General features: G+C 57.2%; 8 protein-coding genes across 8 annotated transcripts; 4 read left to right on the top strand and 4 right to left on the bottom strand.

Annotated features, from left to right (window-relative positions):
• Positions 1-991: 991 nt before the first annotated feature.
• On the bottom strand, positions 992-1404 carry K452DRAFT_147793 (uncharacterized protein). Its single transcript, XM_033535502.1, has one exon. It carries the CDS (start codon positions 1302-1304, stop codon positions 1092-1094), a length of 213 nt encoding a protein of 70 aa, XP_033400531.1. The 5' UTR covers positions 1305-1404; the 3' UTR covers positions 992-1091.
• A 265-nt stretch (positions 1405-1669) lies between these two features.
• K452DRAFT_222700 (uncharacterized protein) lies at positions 1670-2933 on the bottom strand (the record flags this gene model as incomplete). The annotated part of the gene is made up of 4 exons (XM_033536570.1): positions 1670-1844; positions 1909-1960; positions 2041-2660; positions 2752-2933. 4 exons carry the CDS (start codon positions 2931-2933, stop codon positions 1670-1672), a joined length of 1029 nt encoding a protein of 342 aa, XP_033400530.1.
• Positions 2934-3991: 1058 nt separating this feature from the next.
• On the top strand, positions 3992-4390 carry K452DRAFT_222871 (uncharacterized protein; the record flags this gene model as incomplete). The annotated part of the gene is made up of 1 exon (XM_033536581.1): positions 3992-4390. A coding segment is annotated over one exon (399 nt), but the record flags the coding sequence as incomplete, so codon positions are not given.
• Positions 4391-4443: 53 nt separating this feature from the next.
• K452DRAFT_245975 (uncharacterized protein) lies at positions 4444-5891 on the top strand (the record flags this gene model as incomplete). Its single annotated transcript, XM_033538001.1, has 2 exons — positions 4444-4511; positions 4575-5891. Exons 1-2 carry the CDS (start codon positions 4502-4504, stop codon positions 5888-5890), a joined length of 1326 nt encoding a protein of 441 aa, XP_033400528.1. The 5' UTR covers positions 4444-4501.
• Positions 5892-6078: 187 nt separating this feature from the next.
• Positions 6079-7419, top strand: K452DRAFT_285145 (uncharacterized protein). Its single transcript, XM_033540065.1, has 3 exons — positions 6079-6288; positions 6514-7040; positions 7105-7419. The coding sequence occupies exons 1-3, from the start codon at positions 6119-6121 to the stop codon at positions 7146-7148; spliced, it is 741 nt and encodes a 246-aa protein (XP_033400527.1). The 5' UTR covers positions 6079-6118; the 3' UTR covers positions 7149-7419.
• A 474-nt stretch (positions 7420-7893) lies between these two features.
• On the bottom strand, positions 7894-9299 carry K452DRAFT_223090 (uncharacterized protein; the record flags this gene model as incomplete). The annotated part of the gene is made up of 2 exons (XM_033536596.1): positions 7894-9114; positions 9171-9299. 2 exons carry the CDS (start codon positions 9297-9299, stop codon positions 7894-7896), a joined length of 1350 nt encoding a protein of 449 aa, XP_033400526.1.
• Positions 9300-9417: 118 nt separating this feature from the next.
• Positions 9418-10550, bottom strand: K452DRAFT_285143 (uncharacterized protein). Its single transcript, XM_033540064.1, has one exon. The coding sequence runs from the start codon at positions 10488-10490 to the stop codon at positions 9504-9506; it is 987 nt and encodes a 328-aa protein (XP_033400525.1). The 5' UTR covers positions 10491-10550; the 3' UTR covers positions 9418-9503.
• Positions 10551-10678: 128 nt separating this feature from the next.
• Positions 10679-12253, top strand: K452DRAFT_285142 (uncharacterized protein). Its single transcript, XM_033540063.1, has 4 exons — positions 10679-11212; positions 11265-11504; positions 11559-11657; positions 11743-12253. The coding sequence occupies exons 1-4, from the start codon at positions 10813-10815 to the stop codon at positions 12048-12050; spliced, it is 1047 nt and encodes a 348-aa protein (XP_033400524.1). The 5' UTR covers positions 10679-10812; the 3' UTR covers positions 12051-12253.
• The last annotated feature ends 5547 nt before the right edge of the window (positions 12254-17800 follow it).

Below are 17800 nucleotides of genomic sequence, written 5' to 3'. Positions count from 1 at the left end.
CATGACGCCGATCGTTTCGTTTGCTTTTGATGTTTGGTTTGCTTTTCATGCTTAACCGAATTTTTGCTGATCGATCGAATCTACACACGCGGCAACTTGCATGTTTCTTTTTTTTGAAGCCATGCACGCCATCTCGTCATTGCACGTCTGGACATCGTGCCACCGTGCATGCAGACGGCGAGAAACTTACCAGTAGGAGTTTAACCTCATACCTCACTCGGCCCATCCCGCTGGAACCTGCCACATCACTATTCACTCCGCCGTTAGTTAGTGTTTGAAGGATCGCTCCAGGCCCGTTAACTCCGACACCCACACCGAGAAACTGGAGCCGGCCGAGCATTAAGCAGATCTCCGACCCACGATAAAGTAGAAACTCTCCGGTCCCGGTGGCTGAACTGCTCGTGCTGTCAGGACAGGGTGTCAGTGACGAGCATCATGCAAAAATATATCCGCCTGTCAGTGAGTCACATGCTACTGTACCTTCCTGGCAGCTCCAACACATACATCCTCAATAAACAGTTTCGGAGCAATCGTTGCTCTACACGCAAAGCTTCAGTACTACTGCTTTTGACCAAGCACTCTGCTCCCCCATTGGTCTAGGCGTTAGAATTCGTATGAAACGATGCTTTGTGACCACGACACGACCAACACCTATCGGTAGTTATTCGATTTTCAAGCGACGCCACTTACTGATGTCGATACTTAATTTATCAAGGTCCAGCAAACTCGTCCCCGTGTATCAGCGTAGAACTGCCGCACGTGTCACTCCACGCCGATGAGACCACCATAAGGTAAGATGACGATAGTGGTGTGGTCGGCACGGTAACGGAAGCTCAGTGAGGTTTCTGAAACACCTCAGGATAGTTGACGAGAACGAAAGTCCAGTAAGAGCACTGAGACATGTCAAGTTGGTTTGTGATGATTGGAGACTGGCTCGAAGCGAAAAGGAACAAAAATATTCGTACGACTCTAAATCGGGCTCCCCGTAAGCCGCCCCCACACACTCAACCCAGTCCCTTACCCCAATGCTTCTTACTAAGCAAATTCTATTCATTCCCGGACATACCTCATGAAAGACCCGAGAATCCGAGTTAGGAAAAACAAATAAGCTTATCACAATAAGGCAGACCGCACCCAATCAGCCTCCAATCAGACACGAAGACCAAGCAACCGCCGCAATCAGACGCGAGGCCGATAACAGCCACCGAAAGAACAAGGGTTAGAATGTGGCCACCACAAGCATGTGAAGGAGCAACAAGGACTTTCAGTGGGTACAAAAGCATGTGTAAAAGCAAACACCGCATGTATACGGACTGTTACTACTGGTGGCACGTTAAAACTGGTGGCACCGGCAGCAAAGCACCCCCGGTACCCGCGGGAGGCCACCCGCCATCTTACATCTCCGCCCAAACACGGTTACCGGCAGCTTGCAAATCCGTGCCTGAATTCCGTTTCCGGGGGGACACAACCACACACCTTCTCTGTTGTAACTGACCCCGCAACGTCCATTTCAGCGCCCGAATTATGGCAGCTTAAGACTAGCAGCAAACGGCCCACTTTGAAAATAAGACTTGCACAACCTTAGCCCTCAAAATACGAGATTGACAAGAACGCTAACCTCTACTCAAATATACACTTTTGCTCCATCGAGCCTAGGAGCAAAGTCTCCTCACTCCATAGTCAGGACCGCCCTAAACCTCACCTTCCCACTGAGCATGTGATCCATAGCTTCCTGTGCCTTTTCTAGCGGGAATTTCTCCACCATGCACTTGACATCCTGGTGCTGGGCGAACGCAATCGCCTCCTCAGAATCGAGTGCATGACCGGACGGCCAGCCACAAACACTGACAGTGGCGTCAGTATTTACCGGTCAGAAATATTGAGGAGAAGCAAAAGACGAAGCCTTACCTGATGCCCTTCATGATCATCGTGACGGTATTCACCGGGATCTCACCCGCCGCTAGAATGCCGCACCATCAGCAACCGCTTTCAAACCCCACCCATCACCACCACCCTAAGCAACGAACAAAGGATACTCACGTGCAAGGACCAGCACTTTTCCCCCAGCCGCACAACCCCCCACTGCGTTTCCAACTGCGTCTTTATTCGGCGCCGTCACAACCACCAACGCCGCGCCACCGATCTTCTGCAAAGCCTGCGCTACATCCTCCTTGCTGCTGTCCACGTAGTCGTGCGCACCCAACTGCAACGCGAAATCGCGCTTCGTAGCACTGCTCGACACAGCGACGACGCGGTACCCCATGCGGCGAGCATACTGCAAAGCCAGATGACCAAGGCCACCAAGGCCCTGAACAGCGACCGTGTCGCCAGCGGTAATGTGCATTTTTCGGATAGCATTAAAAACAGTAACGCCCGCGCAAAGGAAAGGGGCGTATTCAGCGGCATCGACGTCGTCGGGGATGCGCACGGCAGCCTCGCTCCGCAAGAGGCAGTACTCGGCGTAGCCGCCGTCCTTGGTGACGCCGTTGATGGCCTGGTTGTCGCAGGCCTGGAAGAAGCCGCGGTTGCAGGCTTTGCAGGAGCCGTCGTGGCCGCCGTGCCAGGCGCCGCCGACGCGGTCGCCGACCCGCCAGCGCTGCGAGGTGTTGGGGCCGAGAGCGACGATTTTGCCGATGATTTCGTGCCCGGGGACGAGGGGTCTGTTTGTGGGGTTTGCATAAGCACTTCCTACCGTGACTCCTGTTCGCTGCCGTAGTGGAGTGAGGGTTTGGAGGGAAGGGTTGCGCTCACCCCGGCCCCATTATCCCCGCGCGTACCATTTCGTCAGCATGGCAGACGCCGCAGGCGGCGACCTTGACGAGGATTTGGCCTTCTTGTGGGTGTTTGAGTTCGACGTCTTTGAGCTTGAGGGGCTGGTTCGGCGCCTCGACTACAATGGCTTTGTAGGTTTTGGGGAGCTGGGGCGATCCCATGATGGTGAGGCGAGGAGTTTGGGGGCAGGAGGAATCTCGAAATTGGTGTTGGTGTCTGAGGGCCAAGACGGGAAAATAAAGGTAAGGAAAATGGCAGGCTGGTAGGATGCTCTTACTTAATGCCTTTCACCTCCTGCCGGTGAGGCTTTTAAGGCATTTGCTCCCCTCCTTGTACCCCTCCCTTCGCTGTCACGCGGAGATAGTCAGTCCTGACGCCGTGTACGCACACGCTACTGAAGCCTCCAAGGCTCTCATCGCAGCAAACGTCTGGCCATATCAACTCTAACTCCTAACTCCGCCCTAGGTAGCAACGTCGACAAGGCTTCATCACCCTCACGGACCATATACGGAGCAGTGCAGCAACTCGAACTTACTATGTAGTATGGTAAACCCGCTCCGCCGGTCTAATCGCCGCAATGCGAAAAATGCTGTGAGCCTCGTGGCTGTTGCTTATGCTGGTGCCTGGTGATACATAGGTGGTGAGATTCCCCGCATCATGCCGCCGGATGGAGTTAGCCGCCGTATATACCGTACTCTGTATCTCCGCCTCCGGGTCTGAACTATGTGCGCGTCAGCGGCGCGTTGAGGAAAAATATAACCATTTTTTTTTATAGGCTGGTTGATAGTTAAGGTTTATATTCCTATATCCTGTAGAGACCTATGTGACTTACTGGAATCTAGCTATTTATTTATTTAAATGTTCTGGTGGACTGAATGAAATCTACCAGGTAGGCTTTCAACGAGGCTGACTGAACTGGTCAGTGGCACTAAATCAGGCTGGGAAGAGAGCCGGTTACCCGGTCAACACTATCGAGTAGGAGGGTCGCCGCATATAACTATTGGAGGGATACCGTAAAGGTATGCATCCACTCAGCATCTCTGTCCCAATTCAGATAACAATGCATATGCGCGTTGACGTGTCTACGAGGCTGGATCTATAGGCATCTAATACGGTTTCACAGAGGAACTATGTCAAGGTATAATGGCAGCTGACGGATTGCGAAAGTGATCACATTCCCTCATCTACTGCTTTATTTCTCTCACCCTCGGTCGTTATCATGTCAGAACTATACCATGGCCTCGACTTGTCGATAGATACGATACGACTTTTCACCATACGAGATGGAGATGCGTCCAGTCCTATTCAATGCGACCTCAAAGTCATCAGTCGCGAAACCTGCCAGAACGACTACGTCGCTCTGTCTTACTGTTGGGGCGATCCATCCGACAAAGACACAATCTTCGTGAATGACCGCCCACTTGATGTTCCTCGCAATTTAGTTGCGTATCTTCGAAAAGCTCGGATAGAATCAGATGAGGAGACACCACGGAAACCTTTGTGGGCCGACTCCATCTGCATCGATCAAGCCAATCTGGACGAACGAAGTCGCGAAGTCTGGAAAATGAAAAGAATCTACGAAGACGCCGGCCAAGTAATGCTATGGCTTGGACCAGAGGCCGATGACAGCGACCTTGCCGGGCAGCTGATTATCAGAACCCTGGAGCATTTCTACGAACACATCGATGACTTTTATCAAAATCTTCAACACATCCAGGAGGATCCCAGTATGCAGAAATGTATGGTTTTGATCGGGAAGGCAGTGCTAGGACTGGACGAAAGCAACCCTGACGAGCACCCAGATCTTGAGCGCGACTGGAAGGCCTTGATATGTCTACTGAAGCGAAGTTGGTGGATGAGGACTTGGATCATGCAGGAAGCAACGACCGCGAACGAAACTATGATGGCGTGGGGCAACACGACCATTCCATTCCAAATGGTCCTTTCTTGTATTTCCATGATCACCGGAACAATGTCCTTTTTTCTGTGTGACTCCGACTTACTTTCAGGATACGAAACTTCCCTTCCTCCCTTCGTTAATGAGGTGTTTACCTATATGGACAAGGGTCCAATGATCATAACAAGAATCAGTGAATCTAGGGAACAACTTACCACAGCGTCAAGTCCCTTAAGCATATTGAAGATGGTTCAAATGTTTAGGCCTTGTGGGGCATCAGACAACCGAGACAAGATTTTCGCACCTCTGAGTTTATTTGAGAATCCACACCTACCGAACTTTGTCATAGACTACAACGTCTCGGAAAAGGCAGTATATCAGAGGTTCGCCGAGTCTTTGATCCTAGCCACCAATCCACCAAATCTTGACGTTTTGGGCTTTTGTTGGACACATGAAGAAAAAGAAGGGCAAGAATCCCCGAGTCTTCCCAGCTGGGTGCCAGACTGGACAAAGCCATCACCGCACGCACTCGAACGTCTGCCAAAACGACTTCCAGAATTCGATGATATCCGCATCGGAGAAAGAGTCGCGTACGCAGCCGATTCAGTGCTGCGACGGATGGCGGGAGCGGAGCAAAACCTGCGGGTGCAGCTTGTGGATGGCCTGCTCCAGGCACACGGCCTGTTGCTCGCGCAATTGGAAGATATCCGCCCTCCATTTGGGAACAATTCTGCCTACGAGGATTCATTATTTGACGACGCGGAGACGAGGATGTATACGCCAACAGGCACGACGTTGCACGAAGCCAGCCTGATGACAAGCTCGTGCGGGCTTTCATACAAAGAGGGCGTTTTTGACCGTTCGGACCCTGTTAACTGGAACGAACTTGATCTTCGAACCCTCCTGGATTTTAGCGATAAGAGAGCATCAGGGGTAGCAGAAGTTAAGGTCCCTGACATTCTCTATTTCTCTCATGCTTTCGGTCGCTGTTTGGCAAGCACTAATCGGGGATTCATTGCACTTGTACCTAGCAATGCACGGGTTGGTGATCAGCTCTATATTCTCTATGGCGGTCAAGTTGTCTATTGCCTCAGGAAGGACGGGACCATGCATACTTCTGTTGGAGAGTGTTATGTGCATGGTATTATGGATGGTGAGTTCATAGGATATCTGGGGATTGATGGGAGTACAATTGTCATGGACAAGGTTACAATAAAATGAGGAAAAGGTCCGGGAATGGACTTTGGCTTTGTTCAAGAGTAAACTATTTGCCATGTTTCAAGTGACTTTCTTCTATATGATTCAAGTTTCTCAGCATACTACGGTAGAGCACTCGCCGCCTACCCTGCAGCTGAGTCAGCGGGCCAGTGCACTTGCGCACGAACGAGGCCCCACGCCAAAATCTCAACACCACGCACATCTCCTCCCGCAAACGCGCGCCGCTTCAACATGGGCGTCCCCTTCGACCACGCACCGGAAAGGCCGGAGCACATTGATGCCATCCTCAACGGCCTCGACAGGTACAACCCGGAGACGACGGGCGTGTTCCAGGACTATGTGATGCAGCAGTGCGAGAACCAGACGTACGACTGCTACGCCAACCTGGCGCTACTGAAGCTGTACGTCACCCCCTTCTTTCACTTTTTCCTCTCTCGACTCGTTTGCAATGATGAAGAACGAACCACACACGTTTCCTATTACCCGAGGGACTGGAGCATGAATCACTCCGCCCGTTGAAGCTTCATTATTAGCTCTATCTGAAAGCAAACAAACATCCCTTTCTTTCTCCTGCGACCCGACACGGCGCCATCCGACAGACGCTGACGCGCATCGCACGCACCCAGGTACCAGTTCAACCCGCACCTGACGCGGGACGAGACGATCACCAACATCCTGGTGAAGTCTTTGACGGTGTTCCCGGGGGCCGACTTCAGCCTGTGCCTCTCGCTGCTGCCGCCACACATCCTGTCGCCGCTGAACAGCACGTCGGCGGCAAACCCCGCAGCCGGGGACCCGGCGCTGAGCGAGGCGGTGCAGAAGCTCAACGTGCTGAACAACCTGCTGGGCAGCGCCGACTACGCGGGCTTCTGGGCGACGCTGGACAGCGACGACCTGTACGCGGACCTGATCGCCGATGTGGCCAACTTCGAGGAGATCATGTGCGTGCGCATTGCGGTGACGGTGTCGCAGGCCGTGCGCGAGATCGAGCGCTCCATCCTCGAGGCGTGGCTGAACAAGCGCGGCCAGGAGTTCGAGCAGTTCGTCACGGGCGTGTGTGGCTGGGCTGTCGACGGCAACGTCGTCAAGGTGCCGCTGAACAAGGAGAACGAGGCCAAGGGCACCGTCGTGAGGGAGAATGTCAAGTTCGACCGTACGTCTTTGTTCCCTCTAAACAAAAAAGAACTTTTTGTCGCTAACTACCTTCCTCCCTGCAGAGTTCTCCCGCCTGATCAAGCGGGCCTACGAGCAGCCCGCGTAAGCTTGCAACGATGACCCACCCATGTCGTCGACTTTAATTCCCTCATCACGCATTCCCCAACGACGATGATGCTGACGACGATGACTCTTGCGGCGAGAACCTAAGCAGCCACCACACCTAGGCATGGCATGGCAAGGCATGGGAGGTATGAAAAGGGAAGGGAAGGGAGGAGAGCTAAAGGGGGCAAACGGCGTTACGAGGAGCACTTCACGGACGGGCCTAACTGAATTGATTTTTGCAGAGCGAGCGAGAGAGAGAGAGAGAGAGAGAGAGGGAGGGGGACGAAAAACGGGATGCCGATTTACCCTACCTGCTGCTGCTGCTGCTTGCGCCGGGCATTTCGGCACGACTGAAAAATTTTTCTAGCACCACCCTTCATTGTGGAAAGAAGACATGGACGAGGAGCTGGGCGGATGGCCGCCGAGAACACCCTTCCTGCTGCTGCCGCGAGAGAGAACCGCAGTCATGGCGCCTTGCCTGCTCCGTCTTGCGGGCTAGCTGGCGAGCTTTCCTTGCTGCCGGCCATCCATCATGCCGCCGCTGGCTGGCGATGGCCGTCAAGGCTTCAGCGGCGCCGAATCAAAGACCAAACCATCAAGTCCACAGCGCTGTGTGCAAATGCCTTCGTAATCTTGTCCGTGATTTATATGAACCGTATCAAGCAAGCAACCGTCCCCCCAACAAAAACATCCTCACGTCCTTGGAAAACCCCTTCGCAATATACCCAGCACAAACCCATTCAACCCTACCTCCTCCCCCCAACCTCCTCCCACTGCACGCCCACCCACTCCTCCACATAGCCGACCTCCCCGTCCCTCACGCCAGGGGCGGCGCAATCGCGCTCACAAACGCCCACAATCAGCGTCCCCCACTCCATGCCCTCGAGGCCCAGCTCCTCGGCCTCGAGCTCCGCAATGGCCTGCGGACAAAGCTGGAGCTCAAACACGCGGTTGGCGTTGCAGTTTGCGCAGCGGGGGATCCCCTGCACACTCGCGGCGGTAGTGCGGACCTTCGCGTCGCTGTGTTGGGGGTGGGATGAAGGTGTGAGGGCCTTGCCCACCGCGTCGTCCCGCGAGTACAGCAGCGGGTGCCCCCGGAACTCGTACCGCAGGACCTGGTCCGGGTTCTGGGCGAGGCGGTCCGCGAAGCGCTGGAAGGCCTTGTCGAGCGTGGATTCGAAGGCTTCTTTGTCTTCTTTGCCTGCGCCGCTGCTGCCGCCGGCGGGGGTCGGCTCCGCGGCGTCAGGGTCCAGCCGTGTGTTCTGTGGTATGCTGGGGGCTTCGGTGCTGAGGGTTTCGTAGTCGGCGTCGAGGTGGTAGGAGGGGTAGGGGGGCGGGAGGGCGGAGGTCGGGGGCCAGGGCTCGTGGGGAGGTGTGGGTGCGGTGGGCGTTGTGCTGGTTGTGGGGGTGGTGGCGCCGATGCGGGCTTTGGCGGCGAAGGTGGCGGGGAGGGCGGACGTGCTGTCGCTTGCTGCTGCAGCCTCAGCTGTGGGAGCGGGAGCGGACGCCTGCGCGGGCTTCGCGGCCAGGCTGCTCGCGCTGGCGAAGGGGTTTGCGTTCGCAGCCGCGCCGCTGCCAGCAAACGGATTCGCAGCGAAGGGATTCGCGCCCGCAGCAGCAGCGCCAACGCCAAACAGCGCCTCACCGAGGCCTTTTTCGATGGGCTTATTCTTTCGCTCCTCCTCCTCAGCGCGCTCAGCAGCCTTCCTGGCCTCCTCGTCGGCAGACCTCTTCAGCTCGGCCTCGACAGCGGCCTTGGTGACGCGGGTAGCGCGCAGGGCGCGCACGGAGCCGGGTTTGCGGCGGCAGGCCTTGCGGCGGCAGGCGAAGATGTAGAGGCGGCGGTCGTGGCCCGGGAAGTGCGTGGGCAGGTTGGCGTCGAGTTGGAGGAGGAGGGTGGGTGGGGCGGAGCAGGTTGCGCATTTGGCGAGGGCGAGGGAGGGAGGGGTGGTGGCGTCGAGCCAGGTCTGTGTGTGTGTGTGTTAGTGGGGATTGGGGGATGGAATTGAACTGCGAGACGTACAGGGTAGCCGCCGAGCTGGCTGACGGGGTCGTCGGTGGGCTCTTTGGAGGCGTAGCCTAGGAGGACGTTGGTCTCGGTGTACTCGCCGTCCGAGTCGTCGCCTGAGGAGTCGCTGTCGTAGGGCGCCATTGTTGTGGTGGTTGGTGGGCGGGACGAGTCGTGGTGGTGACGATCGAGGAAAAAAGTACTGGAGTAATGCTTATCGATACGGCCGTTGCCGTCACCGCTGAGATCAGAGTGATAGGTAGTGATACATATATAAAATGCTTGATGTATTTTGTACTAGGTATACAGTAGTGGAGATTTGTCTTGCAATACATTGTAGGACCGCTCCTACTTGTCGTCTTTTTCGTCGAGGCCGAACATGTCGTAACCCTTCTTCTCCGGAGACGCGCTCAACCACGTCCCCAACGCACGCTGCATGGTCAGCTTGTCTTTGGAACCCGTGTTGATGCCACGCTCATCACAGGCAGTGCGCAGCTCGCGCGCAATCAACAGCTTCTCGCCGCCATCGCGCTTTAGCAGGTAGTCATCGACTGCCAGATAGCGGAGATGAGCACGCAGGCGGAACCACAGCAGATAAGTCGGGCACAGGGGCGCGGCAGTTTGGAGCAACCACGCGGGCAACAAGCCATGGGCGCGATTGCGCAGGACCAGCCAGTTGCGCGGCTGCTCGCGCGCATACGCCGGGTCGGAGAAGACGGGCACGTTCCGGCGCAGCAGCTCGCGCTTGTACAGGTCCTTGCTGATCTGCTTGGGGATGCGACAGGTGCGCGGGACGAGGCCGGACACGAAGACGACGACCAGCGGCAGCCACTCGCCCAGCAGCAGCAGCAGCACCGCGAACACGGGCACGCGGCGCATGTCGTAGCGCGAGCGGCGGATCAGCTGGAACTCGGCGCGCGAGAGGGTGCACTGATCCGGGCGCTGGGGGAACGCGCGCGCGTGGCCCAGTTTCGCCGCGAGGCCGCGGTTCACGTTGACATTCTTGACGCCGGCCTTGTAGAAGGCGAGGTATTGTTTGCCGGTGCGCAGGAGGTGGCTGAAGTAGTTTTGACCGGGCTCGCGCTCGGGCAGGTCGAGGGGAATTGGGGAGGTCGAGACGGGCGGGTTGACTAGCTCTTCGGGGTCGACATTGCGCTGGACGGGGGGAGTCGGCGCTGGCTTTTTGACCAGGTTTTGTTTCTGCGGCGGCAAATGCGAGGCGAAGCGCTGGGCGGGATGGAGGAAGAGCGGAGCGGCGCGCAGGAGAAAGGGTCGGTGGCAGGGAGAGGAGAGGGCGAAGGTCGCAGCGAGGGCGCTGCCTGGGCGGAGTATCATTGCATTGGTAGTGGTGGTGGTGATTGTGGTGATTGTGATTGAGTCGTGGTGTTGGTGTTGGAGTTGGTGGAACTTTGGAATCCTGACGACATAACTAACTTTCGGCAGCCTACAGATTGCTTCCTATACCCTTCTGTTCTGCCTCATGCGCGTCCGGATGGCTCTCTCTTCGCCAGCGCGCTCGGATTTCACTCCAATTCCGTCGACTCTTCCACCAATGCCTCCCACCATGATCGCCGCCACCATGCGCGTCGTCGCTAGGCGCAGTGCGTGTCGGCCGCCTTATCCCACCTTTGACTTTCCTTCCAGCTGAGCTGCCACCATGCCGTTCAACCTCGGGCTCCGCAGCGCCGCTCTCAATCCCGCCGTAACAGGCCTCCTTCTCTTCGCCCTCACCGGCGCGCCCTCGACCGTCCGCGAGCCGCTGCTGGAGCAGCTGTCGCGCCTGCCCGCCCAAGTCAGCGTCGCGCGCGTCGTCAAGGTCCTGAAATGGCTCTTTGCTCTCGGCCTTGTACACAAAGCCAATGCCTGGCTCAACTCGCTCGCGCTCAACGGATGGACCCGCAAGGCCGACACTGAGCGCTGGGTCTGGCGCGAAGAGGTGGCTGTCATCACGGGCGGTAGCAGCGGCATTGGCGCCCTGCTTGCCCAAGGTCTCGCTGAGAAGGGTGTCAAGGTCGCCGTGCTGGATGTGCAGCCGTTGTCCGAGAGCCTGAAGAGCTGTACGATTCCCGCGCAAACACCAATGCTTCAATCTAAGCTAACACCATGCAGACAGCGTCTTCTTCCAGCACTGCGATGTCACTGACCACGAAGCCGTCGCTGCCGCTGCCAACGCTGTCCGCGCCTCTCTTGGCCACCCCTCCATCCTGATCAATAATGCCGGTATCGCCACTGCCACGCCTATCATCGAGACGCCGCCCGCGCACGTCCAAAAGGTCCTCGGCGTCAACCTGATCAGTCACTGGTTCACCTGCGCCGAGTTCGTCCCGGACATGATTAAGAAGAACAAGGGTTGGTACTTAGTTTTTCAATGTCCCCAAACAGCTTCGCTAATCCCTGTCCCAGGTCATGTCGTGACCATCGCCTCAATGGCCAGCTTCGTCACGCCAGGTGGCGTGGCGCCCTACGCCTCGTCCAAGAACGGTGCCCTCGCCTTCCATGAGTGTACGTGACGAGTAGCTCACGCCCCAAATATCTTCCAATACAATCCCATCACATCCCGCAAACCACCCACTAACCACACAAACAGGCCTGGCCCAAGAGCTCCGCCACCTCCACGACGCCCCATCCGTGCACACGACCATTGCGCACCCCAGCTGGACGCGCACCCCACTGACCGAGGCCAACCGCGCGGCGCTCGAGAAGCGCTACGGCACGCTGCTGACGGCGGAGTCGGTTGCGGACGAGATTCTGGCGCAGATCTTCTCGTGCCGTAACGGCCAGCTCTTCATGCCGAATGGGTTGAGCAAGGTGAGCGGGCTTAGGGGATGGCCAAATTGGGCGCAGGAGTTCATCAGAGGAAGGGCGGGACGGTTTGGGAAGGGGCAGCAGTCGTAGTGGGTGAAGGAAGTGACAGGACTAGTTTGGCTGCGGAATCGGTTGGATACGGTATATCCATGCGGTGCTTAGCATCGTATTTGGATATGATTATTCTCCGGCTAGGCCCATGAAAACAGTCAATGTTATGGCTGAAACAATTGAAGAAGTTCATTCATGTTGGCCTAGCGTGCCTGGGTTCCCAGTTTGGGAAATGACCTTGGAGTTAAAAAATCAGCGTCTCAGCTGAAGCATTGGAGAAACTATTCCAGCCGTCAGTCCATCTCGTCAGGCAAAAATTCAAGGTACAAACAATCTCGTAGGTGTGATGTTGTGTCTTCACATGAGCGGGTGGCATTTGCCGCACCCGGCCTAGCGCGACCGAGCGGCCCTAGCGCAAAGACCCCGGTCAATGTTTACTTCGGCTCAATGTCAACAAGCCAAGCACCAGCACCACCATCACCATCTCGCAGGCCACACACAACGCGCGCGCCTCGCACCCCCTCACCGCGCCCACCTCATTCTTTGGCCGCGCATGACGACGGCATAAAACGGCATCTTCACCATGGCGCACATATTTCCCTCCTCGCCGCGCACCGAATATGCCGACCAAACGCGCCTCAGCCACCCGGACCTCGACATGTCCATCGAGCCGTCGTTCCACTCGCCATCCAAGCACGGCGACGACCTCGTGCGCCAGATGCGCGGCGGCGGCCGCTCCAGCACCGTGCTCGCGACGCCCAGCGCCCGCAACCAGCTCGCTTCGCGCCGCAACAACCAGCCGTCCAAGAACGAGTTCACGCCGTTGCTGAAGAGCGCCGTCAAGAACAGGATCACGCGCTACGACTCGGAGAACGACAAGGGCCTCTTCAAGACCGGTATTGAGACGCCCGCGGCGCTCAAGCCGGGTTACAAGTTCGATAATTCGCCATTGCCCGAGGCTAGCTCGCCGTACAATGACAACACCACTACCTCGTTGACTGAGATCAATGACCCCGGTCCGCCGGTCGCGAGCAGCAGCATCATGTCCACACCCATGGCGGCGTCGCGCGGCAATGACCCTCTGGACCGCGGAAACATGCTCACGCTCAGAGAGCAGGAAGCGGTAAGTTTGATGGGTTCCCTATTGATTCACACGCCTATGATATTAATCGCGACACTTTAGAAACTCGCGCAAATCGACAAGGAAAATTTCGGCCTGAAGCTGAAAATCCACTACATGGAAGAGAACCTGAAGCGCAGCGGCACCGAGTTCCAGCAGCACACCATCAAGGAAAACACCGACTTGAAGGTCGACCGGACACAGATGCAACTCGAAATCAAGAACCTCAAGAAAACTCTCACCAAGGCGGAAAAGGACCTCGAGGACTACAGGTCACAATTGCGCGACTACGCCGACAAGGTCAAGCGCCGTCACAACGATTCTAGCTCGCGGGAAGAGATTGAGGAGCTGCAGAAGCTTGCGGACGACAGGGCCGCCGAGCTGGAGCAGCTGCAGAAGGATTTGGAAAACGCGACGAAGGATGACGAAGAGGTCGAGAGACTCCAGAACGACATTGGCGATCTCGAGATGGAGCTGCGCGAAAAGGACCGGAACCTCGACGAAAAGGACGAGCAGCTGCAGCACCTGCGCGAAAAGCTGGAAGAAGCAGAAAACGAGCTCGACGCGGACGATGATGAGAGGCAAAAAATCCTCGACGAGCAGGCCGACCGAATTGACGAGCTTCGAGAGCAACTACAACGCGCCACCCAGGAGAGGGATGAGAAAGAAAACGAGCTCGAAACTCTTCGGGAGGACCTTAATGCCGCCGATGAGGATAAGGTGACTCAAGTCAGGGCTCTCCAGAAGCAGCTCGAAGGCTTTGAGCGTCAAAAGAAGGAAGAATTCGAAGCTCTGGAAGAGAAACTTCGCTCAACCGAGCGCGAGAAGGATCTTGAGATCAAGGCTCTGGAGCGTCAGGTGCAGGCCGCCGAGAACGAGAAGCAGAGCGAGGTAGATGCGCTGCTTGATCGCGTCCGGATTGCCGAATCTTCCGGCGGCAACCAGGTCCAGCTCGCACAGCAGGCCGCCAACGATGTTCGGGAGCAGCTCAAGCAGGTGACGCGCGCGAAAGACGACGAAATTTCGGACCTCAAGGCTCGCCTTGACCACGCCGAAGCCCTGACCGACAAACTCGAGGAATGCCAACGCCAACTGCGCCAGTACGCAGAGGAATCGAAGCGGAGAGATGAAGCCGAGGACGAGCAAGAGGAAGAGCTGCAACGGTTGCGGGACGAGCTCCGCGCTAGGGACCGTGAATTCAGCCCCATCAAGAGGCGCGCCGGTGAGCGCGACTTGGTCATCCAAGGCTTGGAAGAACAGGTTCAGAAGCTGCGTGATGAGCTCAGGGCCAAGGAGCGCGAATTCAGCCCGATGAAGAGACGCACCGGTGAGCGCGATACCGCTTTCAGGGAGATGGAACAGGAGATGCAAGACCTCCGCGACCAGCTCAGAGCCAAGGATCGCGAGCTCAGCCCGATCAAGCGGCAGGGCGGGCAGCGCGACGCGCTTGTGCAGGAACTGGAACAGGAAGTCCAGAGACTGCGTGACGAGTTGAGGACCAAGGATCGTCAATTTAGCCCTATGAAGAGGAACGCTGGTGAGCGCGACATTGCCATGCGGGGCATGGAACAGGAACTCCAACGACTGCGCGAGGAACTCAAGGCCAAGAACCGCGAGTTCAGCCCCATCAAGAGAAGGGCTGGTGAGCGTGATACCGCGGCGAAGGACATTGAGAACCTGCGTAACAGCCTAAAGGAGCGCGACAACGAGCTCTCGACGTTGAGGAAGACCATCGACTCTCAGGCAACGGCTCTCGCAGAGGCTAAGCGCCTTCGCTCCGCCAACGAGGAGCACGCGCAGGATCTGAACAGCGTCCACAAGCTCCTCGACCAACGTAGCTCTGATCTCCTCGAGCGCACCATGCAGCTGGACAACGCCCGCAGGACTCTGGGAGAACGCACTCGGGAGCTGGATACGATCCGCAAGTCGCTCGACGAGCGCATGGCCGACCTGAACGACCGGAACCGCGAGCTCGAAAAGGTCAAGAAGACGCTTAACGACCGCAACAACGAGGTCGAGATGCTCCGCAACAGCATGGACGAGCCTGACACGCAGCTCGAGGTGGTCAACAACCTCGTTCGCGAGCGCGACCACGACTTGGAGGATCTGCGCCAGGCCGTCAACGATCGCGAGAAGGACTTGGATGCTTTCAAGAAGCTTGCCGACGAGAGGCTCAATGCCATCCAGAAGCTCAGGGAAGAGCTTGCCAGCACGAAGGAGGAGCTCGAGGACGAGATCGAAGTGCTCATGACCAGCGCCGACGAGGCCGACCAGGAGAAGCAGTCTCTTCGGACCAAGATCGAGCAGCTCGAGAAGGAGATTTCCGGATCATACGAGCTGCAGGACAAGATCGAGCCGCTTGAGAGGCAGCTCCGCACTGCGGACCGCGAGAAGAGCAGCCTGCAGTCGCAGATTGAGGATCTGCAGCAGGACCTGCACATAGCGGACCAAGACCGGGAGTCGCTGCAGAAGCGCGTGCAGAAGCTCGGCAAGGAGCTGGACGACATACGCGCGACGGCCAGCGGCGACCGCACCATTGCGGGCGAGCGCAAGGACCTGCACGAGGCGGTCAAAACGGCCCAGCTGGAAGCCGAGGAGCTGCGCGTCGAGGTGACGGAGAAGGAGAGGCGGCTGGCGGAGCTGGAGAGCAAGTTCCGGCACGAGAGCCGCGAGAAGGAGAAGAAGGTCAAGGCGGCGCAGCTAGAGGCCGAGGACCTGCGGTACAGCAACGCGGAGAAGGACGGCGAGATCGAGGCGTACCAGGCGCGGATGCGGCACGATGGCAACGCGGCGGGCGCGGCCAAGCGGCACGCGGCCGAGCTGCGCGAGCTGCACGAGATGCTGCGCAACGCGACGCTGGAGGTCGAGGAGCTGCAGGCGGCGCTGGGGGAGCGCAAGCGCGACCTCGACGCCGCGACGCGCGAGGCGCGGCAGCTGCTGCGCGAGCGGGAGAAGGAGCAGCAGCGCAAGGCGCAGGACGCGAGCACGAGTGGTGGCGGTGTGGGTGGCGCGGCTGTGGTGCTGGATCTCAAGCAGCAGGTTGCAGAGAAGGAGAAGCGCCATGCGGGCGAGCTGAAGGGCTTGGCGCGCCAGATTACGTATTTGCGCGCGCGGTGTGTGCGTGAGGGCGCGTTTAGGGAGAATTTGGCGTATGAGAAACGCTTCTTCCTTGCGCAGATTGAGATGTACAACCAATGGTAAGTTGGCGTGTCTCTTCCCCTTCCCTACACCACCCTTCTTCAAACCCGACAGAAATAAAAACTAACGCCCCCCACAGCAACGCAACCCAGCTCCGCCTCATCGAAGAAATGGGCATAACGCCCGACGCGACGTTCCGGGCCAAGAAGCCCGGCTTACGCGCCGTCGGGCTGGTGGTCGTGGCGAGCGTGCGCATGCGCCGCGCGAGGGAGGAGTGGGCCAAGTCGCGGAAACTGCATGAGGCGCTTGTGAGGAAGCTGGAGGGGATGAGGAAGGCGAGATCTTTGGGTGTTGGGGCTGTGGGCGGGCCGGTTGGGGGAATGGGGGGGAGGAAGAGCCTGGGGAGGTAGTGTGTGTGTGGGCTTGGGGGAGGGGAGGGCGTTTTTGGTGTGGGTTGGTAGGGGGGGGGAGTGGGTGGATGGCGTTTTCAAGTGTTTAGCTGTTTGTTTGTCTGGGTGGGCGGGGTTTTTATGTCTTCTATCCCACGAGGAAAGAGACGACACACACGTAGTGGTATGCACATGCACATGGGACAGTCGACAAGGGCATCCGTATCTATCGGTCTAGTCCGTCAGTTATCCTATCCCATTCTATTGCTTACGTAGTATATCTACCTTCCTCTCTCATAAGGCTTTCCAGACGCACCAGACCCGGTGGAATCGAATCGCAAAAGCCATACATACATACATACATATTCAGTTCTTTCGTTCATTCACTGCATTGCTTGTTAGGCTGGCGGCGGGACTTGCTGTCTGTCCGTCTCCGCACACACAAACTCGAGACCTGCGCCTCATCCTGCTTGACCACCACATGATGCCGGACGAAGACACGTCCCAAGTAAGGTAAGATAATTTTGGTGAGAGGGGCAGTTATAGCGGTTAATATGGCGTAAGTTGATACTTGTTGAAGACGAGCTTGAGCCCGCCGAAGACGAGGGAAAGCGTGCTTGGGTGTCCTGGGTGACCAACGGAGATTTCGATGAGCCAGATGACTATAGATTACAATCAGCCAACGATGAAATGTAAGTCTTTTGGGGCCGCGATGAAGACGCCATTAAGGAATAAGCAATCCGCATCCGCATCCGCAGCAACGGCCTTGCCGACGCCTCCGCATCCGGTTCAGGACGTTTTGGAGCAGCGTCTCAGTACCTTAGGTTGAAAAAGCGCTGGGACGTGAAGACAGGGCTCTTAGTGGAGGCATGTACGCCGTGTTTCCGCAATGGGACTGCAGCCAATCCCCACATCATGGAGACGTATTCTTGGGAGAGGATTTCGAAACGACGTAAATGTACGGGACGCCGCAGGAGCATTCGGAGGCAGAGTTATCCCTCGAGAGTATGTACTGTAGGTAGGTGAAATGTCCTACGTACATACGTATAAAGGCGTTGATACCAAGACTCGTGCAGCACTAACAAGCACTCCCGACCACACTACAGACACGCTCTGGCGAAGCCGGAATAGCCTCTTCCGCA

This window comes from Aplosporella prunicola (assembly GCF_010093885.1).
Source record: "Aplosporella prunicola CBS 121167 unplaced genomic scaffold K452scaffold_6, whole genome shotgun sequence".
NCBI lineage: Eukaryota > Fungi > Ascomycota > Dothideomycetes > Botryosphaeriales > Aplosporellaceae > Aplosporella > Aplosporella prunicola.
This window is presented reverse-complemented; position numbering and strand designations above follow the sequence as displayed.